Source organism: Montipora foliosa, chromosome 8, assembly GCF_036669935.1.
Source record: "Montipora foliosa isolate CH-2021 chromosome 8, ASM3666993v2, whole genome shotgun sequence".
In the NCBI taxonomy this organism is placed as follows: domain Eukaryota; kingdom Metazoa; phylum Cnidaria; class Anthozoa; order Scleractinia; family Acroporidae; genus Montipora; species Montipora foliosa.
Genome location: NC_090876.1, coordinates 5,754,801 through 5,767,300, shown reverse-complemented (window position 1 = coordinate 5,767,300; position 12,500 = coordinate 5,754,801). Strand labels below are relative to the sequence as shown.

General features: G+C 38.2%; 1 protein-coding gene and 1 pseudogene across 1 annotated transcript; both read right to left on the bottom strand.

Annotated features, from left to right (window-relative positions):
• The window catches only part of LOC138012401 (ATP synthase subunit C lysine N-methyltransferase-like), a 43,073-nt pseudogene extending 37,068 nt beyond the window's left edge, over positions 1-6,005 (bottom strand).
• A 281-nt stretch (positions 6,006-6,286) lies between these two features.
• LOC138013191 (nucleotide-binding oligomerization domain-containing protein 1-like) lies at positions 6,287-10,473 on the bottom strand. The gene has a single exon (XM_068860204.1). It carries the CDS (start codon positions 10,415-10,417, stop codon positions 7,448-7,450), a length of 2,970 nt encoding a protein of 989 aa, XP_068716305.1. The 5' UTR covers positions 10,418-10,473; the 3' UTR covers positions 6,287-7,447.
• Positions 10,474-12,500: the final 2,027 nt, after the last annotated feature.

Below are 12,500 nucleotides of genomic sequence, written 5' to 3'. Positions count from 1 at the left end.
ATGCATAACTTCAGTTCTTGCAAAATCCTTCTCATCAAAATACACGCTTGTGGCAACTTGACAACTTAATATACTAATTTTACAAGCCAAAATATTGTAAGTTACACTCACCAGTTGGACTTTTTTTATCCTTGAGTAGTTTGTCGAATGTGTATAGGATCTGGTAAGTTCTTTGTTACGCACTTATGCCTAGGATTGACCCAGACGCACACCCAATTTTGACATATCCAACACCTTCATACTCTAAAATGCAAATCATAAAGCCCTGAAAATTAGATGCCGTGCACTCAGCTTCTACCATTGGCTTTTAAACCCTTTTCTTAATGCAGGGTTTTCAATAACTTTTCAAGCATATGCTTTGGGGCTAATCAAGGTAAGCAGCTGTCACTCTTGTCTTTTTAATACAAAAGTTTGAGTGAAAATCTGACAAACAGACTGCGATATACCGTCAATGACCGGCTTCCAAGGAAACTCCAGCTTAATGAATATATTTGTTGTGCAATGATTAAGGAGTAAATAGTTATCATTATGATTGAAGTTACAAGGCATAACAGGACACACACACTTTTCTGCGCAGTACTTCTGTTTTAGTTTTCAGTTGCCGTTGACATTGTAATAAAATGTTAATTGAACTGATGCATACTTCAATTAATATTTAGCCAATACCAAATGAGTAGGAGATCTGTAAAAACTGGGCATTTACAGTCACTGTGGCAAAATCTGAAAAGCCTCTTTCTGAAGAGCCTCTCTGGGATATTACTTGACCAGTCAAGTATGTACGTCCCAATCTGTAGCATCAGAACCCCTATCTAGTTGTTATTCTTATGAAGCATGCACTCACAGCTTTGCTGCTAGTCAGCCAAGTCTTGACAACATTACCCACAACAAGAGCCCACAATCTGGAGCATACAACTCCCATGCTAGAACTATGTCACCAGTATTTAAAGGACACCAGGCCCTTTTTAGATGAGCTTTTTTAATAGTACCTTTCATATCTCAGAAGATTGACTGGAAAGATATTTTTTAGCTGAGATTTCAATCTTCACGTAAACAGCTGATCAGGACTGTAAAAATGCTAAAACAAATGAATCAAAATTGTATTCTTCTGGTTACTGTGGACTTCTCTCCATACTGGGCGAGGTAAGGGCAAACACCTCTCGTAAACATGATGTCTAAAGTAATATCTTAAAAGTTTCTTACTATCTCAGCAACTCCAAATATCACAACAATGTCCAAGTTGGAGAGTTTAACCTGTAAGTAAAAGAACAGGATCATTGAGAATCATATCCTCTTGGGATGTACCAAAGAAATACCACTGACTTGTTGGCTCAAGAATAAATTATTGAAAGAGAATCACACTACCCCTTAACGTACCAAGCCTCATCAAAACAAACAAAAACCATCCTCCCTTTGTAATTTAAATGTGCAGTTGCTTGGACAAATAAAGATGAAATAAAGATGTAAAAGTTAAACTGACGTGTCACGCGTGACCTGAATCGTTTGAAATTTGAACTGCATGCGTGCCAGTTTTGAACTTTGTCCTTGAGATTCTGAACTCCCATGGATATTTTCCTTGATATATCAAAAATTCCTAGTTATGAACTTTCCCTTCTTTATAAAATGAACGGTGATTGAAAAGTGAAAACTATTTCAAACATTTGATGAATTGTTCAGTTATTGTGCATTTTTCATACAGCAACTTTCAGAAAAATCTCCCATATTCCATTCAAGTCTCAGAAGCTCCAAAGATTATTTCAGTCTTGTGGATACTGGTCTCGTCCAAAAGAACTTTAAATAACAGAACAAGTTAGAGAACGCACAAAGCCAATCCTCTTTTCACTGCGAAGATGACACTACGTGTATTATTTTCATTACTACTTTTTATTTATTCCAAATGGTCTGGATAGCACAAGTGTCACTAATATTTTTAAAAATACAACCACACTTTTGAGTTTAAGGAACATGTTTCGATGTTTCAAATATCATCTTCAGCCATAGTGATTGTAACATTCAGCCTTCTCAAAACCGGCCGGTCAACGGCTCAATGAGCCACCTCCTCAGAAAGTTTGACCGTCTCCTTCCAGTCAGAAACGTCTTATTTTGATTACGACAGGTGAGACAGAAAAAAAAACAGACAACACAATTTTAGCTGTAAAGTAAAGTCACTGGAGAAGATATAGAGGCTTGACTTTAAAAATGCTTGTTTAACATTCAAATTCGCTTGCGCAATATTTTTTTTGCGTGGTGCACGTGAAATGTTTATTTAACTAACATTCCAGTATTTCTTATCAGACACCATGCAAGTGTCAATTCCATGTGTGAAATTTTGTCACTTTAGATCCCCCAGATTTCACTAAATTGCATCTGTGAGTGTCTAAATGTCAAAAATTTCCTACGGGAACATGCCTAGCTTGCACATTTTGGGCACTCGCTTGGTGGTCACCCCAAAACCCAGACTGTGGACTGTGCAGACCGTGCAGACCAGGGGGAAAATATGGCGTTACCCTCACTATTATTGACAGCAAACCCTAAACAGGCTACCCTGAATGTTATTTAGGGCTAATTCAGGCTAATCGAATTTTCATTTTACAGACGGTCTGCACAGTCTGCAGTCTGCATTTTTCAGTGGCCCCTCGCTTGGGGCCAAAAATGGAAAGAGCACGATTCAGGCCATTGACGTCAGGCCAATGATTCTTTGTAGATTAAATGTTCGTTACAAGTTGAAGTACATGTAGATAAAATTCAAATGAACCAACAATATTACAGATGCTACAACTGACATAACGGTAAAAGTTTAAAAGTGTAATGCTAAACTGACATGATCAACTTGTTTGTTGAGTTCGGGTTTCAAGCGCTCAATATGGAAGCTCTCCTTGATTTTGAGTTGATAAAAAGAAGAAGCATTATCAATAATTTTGAAGCAAGAAACATCACAATTATCCTGACAATTTTTAGAAAGTTAAGATGCTTGAAAATACATGTAACAAAGCCGCAATTAACATTTGGCTATAGGCACGCTCTTAAGTTTTTTTTATGCTCATCTGTTGTCCTGCAAACTTTGTTTTCGCCCTGACTTTGGCACTGCTGGAATGCAAAAAATCATTGGCACTGAAAGACCTGCTTCGCCCGCTATTATGAATAACTATTATTGTCTCATAGGGTTATTTACAAAATTTAAGGTTGTGATGCAGGACCTTAGTTTACTGGCCTAATAAAAAATCTTAAGAAATCAGACCATTTGTATTTGTGAAAGCAAAGGCAACAGATTATGTCTGAGATATTCTTTACGCTCAGTTTTTGTGCAGTCAGGAAACACGAACTCCCGCTCAGCAGATTTGGCACATGAAATGTGACATTAAAATGTGTTGCATAAATGCTTCATTATTTGAACATCTACATATTGCTGAGTGATGGTTAAATATAGGAACTTCTGCTATAGCCAGCCAGTTTCTAGATGAAGACCACTTTAATGCCTGGAGTTAAGAGCATTTCTCACCTTCCACAAGTCATCTCTGGAAAATCATTGTCCTTCTTATGGAGTCCTTGTAGTCTTGCCTGCAGTTTTGAATACCAAACCAGCCAATGATTTAGTTTATACCCATGACGTTGGTAACCATGTCTAGCAGCGGCAAATACCTGCCAGAGAGCCAAAATCAAAGTTGATTGACAGGCAGTCCAAGAGCTAAGAATAGTCTTACCTACTCTGAGCAAGAGGCTTTAAAGTTGTACCAGCTTCAAAACAAAAACACTTAACGCAGTAACAGGATGTGCAAACAGACACAACCACGATTTTGGCAATAGAACAATGCCATGTTCTTATGTGCAGAACTTACTGTAGCACATATCTGAACAAAACTACATCAAAGTACATACTAATTAGATATTCGTATAAACATAACAACTTTCTTTAATTTTCCAGACATGTTTCGACGGTACATCCGTCATCTTCAGTGTTACATATTTTGAAATCGCCGTTGAATTTAAAGCGCGCGCGATCTTACAAACTTCGTTACATTGCGTTGTCAATATTGCGTATTAAATCAAAACAGAACAAAACAAAAATTTAAATGAGTGACGCTTAGTTCCTTACAGGGAGAGAGTCAGGTTAATGTGTTTCACCTGCTGGTTGAGATCGGGCTTCTCCCATTTTATATACATGGATTCCTTAAGCTTCACTTGGTACTTTAAATTCAACGGCGATTTCAAAATATGTAACACTGAAGATGACGGATGTACCGTCGAAACATGTCTGGAAAATTAAAGAAAGTTGTTATGTTTATACGAATATCTATATTGTTGCTGCTATCTAGACCTTTTGGATCAACATACTGATTACTAATGATAAAATGATCATTGATAGTTTTGCAGTCATTTCGTGACCAAATCATGAGAAATTCAAGTAAAAAGGCCCATTTCATCATCATTATACTTTTATTCATTGGTGAGTAGGCTCTTCGCATGACCGTGTCACATGACCTTGTCAATTATAAAAAAAAATGGTCGTGGTACAAAACACATGCCAAAAATGGAAAGAGCACGATTCAGGCCATTGACGTCAAAGTGCGTGATTTTAGAGCGGTTTAAACTTTGAAAATTGTAAAAGAATTGAGTGCTGGAGGCAAAGTTTGCCATCCAGCAGCTGTTTTCCATATAAATCTCCCTAAAGCTTAAGTTTTTAAGCATTAAAATCAATGTAAAATCTCTCGCCTAAATGTCAGCACTTGGCCTCAAAATTGACATTCTCACTAATTTCATAACGTTTCTTCTATTTCTGGCATCTGGCATCTTTTTTGTAGCACAACAACTTTTTTTTAGGATTCAGGCCCCATCCACACATATCCAGACATTTTTGAATCTCCATTTTTTTCTTTCCGGATACGCCTTCTGTTCACACATATCTGGTGAATTTGCTGGCAAATCTGGAAGTTTTTGAATACACTCTCCAGAATGGAAATTTTTTAATCCGCTGTGAATCCAACTGTGTGGACGCTAAATTTATCCAGAATTTTTTAATTCGGATGATGTAACAAGATCAAGCCCAGTTCCTTTCTCAAGATTACTGTCGCCTTGAGGAGTCCTGAGTCCAGATAGGTGTGGACAGGAAAATTTGATTTGAATTCGCTACGTGTGGATGGGAATATTTTTTAATCCGGAAAATAAAAGTTGCAGATTCAAAAATATCAGGATAAGTGTGGACAGGGTTCACACAAGGGTCACCGTTCTCACGTGACACGATCACGCAAAGGGCCTATTATTACCCCTTCAACGTATGGAATGATAAACGAGTTTTAAACTAAAACTTGCCACTCTCCCATGGCCACTGCCCAAATCCACCATGGTCGATCGTTGCCTTTTAGAGGTTTTTGCCGGTTTTGTAATATTAGCAACTTGTCTCTCTGTCGCTGGCACATAAGAAAGGAAAATTTTTCTCAGAGCTTGCGTGACAAACGGTACATTGACAAGAACAATTCCAAGTGCTGTGCCTCCTGTGATTTCAACAACTACTTTGCCAAATTTGCTTGATTTCTTAGGGATCTTGTTGTCTTCTTGGAGCTCTATAAGATGGCTTTCGGAGTCCATTCCTCTAAAGAACACAGGACTGTTCAATTTGCACAATTAAGGGCAAATAAACGTAGCCAGAGCGTAACATAAAGAGGACTCCAAAGTATCGAAAAGAAACACGAGAAAGGAACGTTTTTGCTCTTTTGTGGAAAGTTCCCATTCCATTTAAGCCGCGATAACCTTTCTCAAGAATTCGCTTGTTGATTCTTCTGCAACTCAACTGCAATGGTGGGTCAGTGGCTTCTTCTGACTCGTGTAAGGGTGGGGAAGGGATTTGTGTTCGCGAATGATTTTTGCGTGAAGAACATAAGGTCATAAAAATCCGGAGTAGATTGCAGAATCCGGCCGAAAACAAAACCGAAGATTAAAAAAAACCCACGAGATTCCTGCGTTTTCCGCTGTAAAGTCACAACTTTGCCTAACGTGGGTGGCGTAATAGTGTTACAACACAGCCTCGCTTGCATGATAAGAAGTATTGTTGAGGGAGGAAGTGAACCGGTGTAAAAGTTCACGCTCCTTCGCGTTATTGGGCTGTATTCAAGTTAATCATCGGGTGAAAATAGCAAAAGCAATAAATTACTAAAGGTGGAGTTTCTTTCCGGTTTTTAGAATTTTTAAATGAACAATTTTCAGGGGAGTAGGACTCAAAACACAGGGCAGTGATCACCAAGAATGGGGAGCATGGCGTGACAGGACAAAGTCAATTCATGCAAACACACAAAACTTCATCTCAAAAGTTTAATTAAACCAGAACTACTTTTACAAATGTTACAAACTATTACTTACAAACAATTTCAAGCATGCATTATGAGAAATCTTCCGTTACAAATTGATAATAGAGTTTTACAATGCAATTAAAAAACCAAAGTTGAAATATTATTTACAAACTGTCGAAATATTTTGTGCTCTACCCCGAAGGGCCTTTTTTTTTTGGATCTACTTTTTTTACTACCTATAACACTACGTTGTAGTGTGGTTACTAGTATTTAAAATTTTTCATTAACTAAAAAAATGTGAAAGTTGTGAAAGTTAGGATCCAAATTTCACCTCAACTTTCCTGATTGGTTCATTTCATTCAAGAATTGGACCTCTTAGAAAACAAGACATTTTTTTTTTTATATTTTTTGTGATTGGTTAATTGAACAACAAAACTTCTTTTTGATTGGTTCATTTGGATCCGTAGATGACATCAGCAAAGTAGTTGAAATATCAACTCAGCATTTTTTTGTTTTCCACCAAAGCCAATATTTACAAGAAAAATATACTCGATTGGCGCCTTTGAAACACGATCCTGTGCTATCAGTTTACAATGGACTTAAAAGAAGTACAACTAAAAGAATGGACCTAAAGAAATTATCAGTACAAATTCAAATCACTTAAGCATTGAATAATCAAAGGTTTATTGGGAAGAAGTGCAAGGAGCTGAGCTTTGAAATGTTTTACACAGAGACCATGGACACTTCAAAAAAAGTTGTTTGGTTTACGAAATAGTTGGACATTTTTTCTTAGCGAAGCTATTTTTGGTAAGCTGGATTTTAAATGAAATCGCTTGTATGTCAAAGGGTAATAAACTAAATTTACTGTCAAATTTGTTTGACTTTGTTGCTCTTGTATTGTTCATCCATCTGTTATGTTTGAACCTATAATAATTTTGTTATTTAAAAAGGCTTTCACGAATCCATGGTCCCTTTATATTCAAAGGGTTGAAATATTTAAACCTTCAGTTTTTCTCGTACTGATTTAGTAACCGTCCTAACTTCAAACTTTCAATTTCGTAAGCTAAAAAACGTCGAAATGAAACGACTGCGTGTTTTTAGGGTTTAAGTTTATTCAAATTAAAACTTTGCAATTAATCTGCTTCACTGATTTACGGAAGGCGGCTTTATTAGTCATATTCACATTTGTTATACCTGAGGTATAAGCTGTTTAGTTTCCAATTACTGTGCTTTAGTGTTGCTGATAAATGCTCGGCTGCTTTATCAGTTAACTGGTTACCCCAGAGGTTTAAGCTGTTTAGTTTGCAATTACTGTGCTTTAGTGCTGCTGATAAATACTCGGCTGCTTTATCAGTTAACTCGTTACGCATGAGGTTTAAGCTGTTTAGTTTGCAATTACTGTGCTTTAGTGCTGCTGATAAATACTCGGCTCCTTCATCAGTTAACTTGTTATCCCCGAGGTGTAAGCTGTTTAGTTTGCATCCAGTATTGACAAGAAACTTTTGCACTTCTTTTGCACCCAATGAACCAAGATTATTCGCCGCCAAATTCATACTCAAAACTCCCGAAGCATTTTCTAAGAAATGCGAGACAGCAGCAAAGTCAACAGGCCCGAGTGAACAGTAACTAAAATGTACGGCGTTAAAGCCAATTTGCTTAATTTTGTTTTGTAACACTGCCTGCTGTTTTTCATCATCAATCTCGTACAAACACTTACATAAGTTCAGTGCTAGCTGTTTGTCTTTTTTACTAGCTGGCCAACAGGTCAGCGTTTGTTTCTTCTCAGTCAATATAGGAAGCAGTTTGATAAAAATGTCGCTGTTTGAGCTCTCTGTTTCTGGATCAGGCTCGAGTAATCCAGCCACAAACTGCAGCACCATTTGCCATGCACCATCGTTAATGTGTTCTGACACAAAGTTGTTTAGTTCTCTTTTACTCAAGGACTCCACAACATTTTTTGCAGCGAAGAATTCTTGCAGTGTCAAATGTGTAAAGCAATATTGGGCTTTCGGCGGCTCATTATAACGGGATTCTGCGTCTGGCAATCTGTGAAGAAGTCCACAATCTTCCAGTCCAATGACTTTGCTTGACTCAAAGACCAATCTTCCTTGTTTTATTCCCTCAAAAGCAATTTCTCCCAGCCTCTTGAAAATTTCTTTGTCATCATCTGGGAGCTCGTTAAACGGCAAGTACATGTACACTTTGAGAATCAGGTTACCTTGAGCACTGCTTCGCCGGTTGTGCTTAAAGAAGAGAATCTTTACAACCATCGTGTAAATCTCAGTCATTCTTGTAGGGAGCCGAGTGTGTGCTGTATCCCTGACAATTTCCCAAAGACAAGAACAAATGAGAAAACAGTTCACTGGGATGTAGCACAATGAAAACAGGTTCATGTTCGACTTAATGTGTCCCCAAATTTTGTCCTTTGCGTCGCGAACTCCTTGTGTAAACTTCTCGACATAGTCTTCAACCTTTTCGGACGTAAATCCCAGGATTTCGACTGTTCTATCAAAGTTCACATCTTCAACACAGGTCACTGCCGTTGGTCTTGTTGTTGTGACTATGTTTAGACCACGAAGAAGTTGTCCTCCCGCTAGTTTGTTAAACAAAGCGGAAATAGGCATCTTCTCCTCCAAGCCATTCTTGTAACATGTGTGGTCTTTCCCAGCGATATCCTCTTTCGCAGAAAATTCATCGACTCCGTCAAAAATAAAAAGAACTCGGCTTGGGTAGTTAATGACGAAGTCCCACACTGCTCCATCTAACTGCTCCACTGTTTCTGCTTCAGCCAACAGTTCACGGAGACTAAGCAATGGATTGCTTGTAAAGCGCCTGAATTTCAGGAGGAACACAACAACAATGTGTTTTTTGTCATCTTGATCTCTATTGAGCGCTTCACCAGATGCCCACATTCGAAGGATTTTAGTGCTTAGCAATGTCTTTCCTATGCCAGGACGTCCAACAACAAGGACATTCTTGTGTTGTTTGTCAATGAGATCGTCTGGCGTGGCGTACAGACAGTCCTTAGAATTGGGCGGGTATTGTTTGAGCTGCTCGCTTCTGTTTTGCGCGAAGACATGAAAAGCTCTGCCTTCATGGATTGCCACATTGACATAAATTTGATCAGTTTTTAGATCATTGGGTTTTGGGCCTTCGCCTGGCTTCCGTCGAAAAGGTTGCTTCAAGTCATGGTGGTGCTCCGTGGAATTTAAGCAACCATCCTTCATTTTTTTAATGGCTTCTGTCAGTACAAGTTGCTCTCGAGCGAGTTCTTCCGCTTCACCCGTATTCAGTGATGAAGGAGCATTTTGGACAGTGACGGCTTCCTGCACTGCAGGTTGACAACCACTTTCTACCTCAGTTAACGGTATTTCCTCTTGAGGTGTTTCCTGTTGTTGATCCGAGTTCGATCTCAAATGATCAGCATAAAACTGTCGATTCTCCATAAAAGTTCTTCCTTTCTTAGCTCGTGATAAGATCCAGACAATCTCCACTAAAGCAAAAAATGCGAAAATGCCGTTAACGACTGTCACAGCATTGATCCAGAAGGTCTTATTCGCTGCTCTCTGACTGAAACATTTGTAAAGTGTTGATTGTGTCTGGTTCGTAGATAGATCCCCCGAATCATTACCTTTTTCAACACGACAGGTAAAATCTGTGGGAAAGTGCCCGGGATAAAATAGGTCGGTTTCCAGGAAGACAATGAAAATGATTCCCAGAGCAAATTTTGCGGCAAGTTGAGATAAATACGACACGAAAAGCCGACGCCTTCGGCTTGGATTCCTCCGCTCTCCTTCGGCATCTTCGTGACCGCCCTCGAGTCTATTAACTGTTGACTTGACGTACTGCGAGTATACGAGGGACACAATGGAAATCGCGGAGAAATTAAAAATGATGAAGGCGTAGGGAGGAATGCCGAGTTTGTTGATTTTCTTTTGGTACTGGTCGAAGCACTTTCTTCGGATGAAACCCTTGTCGCTGCCGGTTTTCACAACGCAGTCAAAGTCGAACCTGGGTTCACTGATTTCCAACTCTGAAAATATCCCAGTCGCTGCCAAACCAACAAAAATCCAAAGTAAGACTGCTACAAAACTAAGGCTGTTAAAAGTTTTGGGAGTTAACGCCTCTCTTAAATCCATTTCGATCGTGTTTGATCGTTTCGAGTTTGCTTCTGATCTGGGTGTGGTGTAGAAGTGGCGTCGTTATAAGGCCAAGATTGACAGCAAAGGATTTAATTAATCTTTCTAAATAAGGCATGGCTTGCCACTCAATCACTTCATAAAAGATGTCCAATGACCCGCACTGACCTCACTGGGAGCTAAAAACAAAACTAGTTGCCAAGGCGTCAGTCATGAAAGATCTAATCAGTGTTAAAAAAGAGTTTTGGAACAAAATCAGTAGTAGGTTATTTTGAAAGTTAAAATAACTAATAAAATAGTTTTTTTAATGTATTGTATGTTTTAACAAAATGCACCCCCGCCCCCTTCGGCCCGACTCGTATTTTCTATTGATATAATTTGTCTTAACAGATCACCAAAGGATGAAATTCTGAGCAAACGCTAGATAAAAAAAAAGCATCAATTTTTCATTCTGGTTTATCGACTATTTGAGTGAAAGGCATATGCCTTAGACGCTTTGTGGATCATCACTTGCGATATCTTTGTTTGTCGTGATCTTCAGTTCTAACGATCTCCTTTAATACTGTCTTTATCCTCAGGCCGAATAAATACCAAATACCATCATTGACCTGTAGTCACCTTCGCCTGCTGAAAGCAAATTTAAACTAGTCGCCAAGGCATCAATTAAACGGCATTGAATCATCGTGACAAAGAAGAACTTGAAGTTTCGAAACAAAGTAGGTAGTGGGTCATTTTGGAAGCTGAAATAACTAATAAAATAGTCTTACCTAGTTTTTCTGTTTTCAGCAAAATGCAAGCTCCGTTCACTCCGACTCTTGTGATTATACGAGTCACTGCAAAGGTCAAATTCTTAGAAAGAGCTAGAAAAACAAAATTATCACATCGCCGACTTATTCTTCGTGAAACAGTTTTTTTTTTCCAAAAACCGAATTGAGTACCGAATGCCGTTGACGGCTTGTGGACTACGTCAAGACATTGATCGTGAAATTTATTTCTACGGCTCTCTTTACAGTCAATACCCTCAGGCCGAATATCAAATCATGTTGTTCCGACTCTGAAAACGTCTCTGTGTGAAGAATTCAGCGAAGTAAAAAAGCTTAAAAACAAATAAACTTGCAATAACTGAAGTGATCTGATTTTCGGCCTATAAATGTGAAGATTTTTGAAGTCCTTTCATAGACAGTGTTGTCCAAGTTCTGATAGACAAGTGGGCAAGTTAACTGGTGTTGCTAATTATGGGCCACAGTTAACACCAAGAATGCAAGATTTTGTAATACTTAGTTAAGACAAATTAAAGTTGGTTAATAAAAGATGGCTTTACAAATTCGTTTGAGAATATTTAGACTTTTAAATAGAGCTCCAAATCACTGCCAGGATTTCATCTTGTTTTCATGAAGTTGCTAATTGTTTTTCTTCGATTGAAGGTGACATTCAGTAATATTTCAGCCAAATTACGTGTATTATTTCATGGATTAAAGCGACTTTACAGCCACGAAGTGAATGCTAGCCATTTACAGGATGCGTATATTTTACAGTTTTTGTCAGTTATTTTGATGGATTATCATAAACTTGAGAGGTTTATTGTCCCAATATTCTTTGGCCGCAGGAAGAACACTATGGACACGCGATCAGACCGATGAAATAAAAATTATAAATAAACAAATCGATCTCAGATAGCTTTACTTCGATTTTTGGGGGAAATATTTGGTTGTCATATGGTGTTTTTTTTTTTTAATGGATAAGCAGTAGGCCTTAGCTCAGACAGAGTACTTCACTCAACCGTGGGGGCAGCAAAGCTTGAGATGATAAAAATTTAAGGACGTCAAGGACGGGTGCCTACTAATTCAAAGGCATTTTTGCGCGCTTTATGAATATACAGAAAAGCAGATCTTAACAATTGTTATAAAATCCAAAAAGGAAAATTGGGGGTAACCACGTATTTTTCAAAGATAATTAATCAACAATATTTGTAAACACCTTTAAAATACAAAGCAATGTATGGCGTTCTTTTCCAAATTGAAGCTTAATTACCTCTGAAAAATGCGTGGTTACGCCCAATTTTCTTTTTGGATGCCAAGGGCAA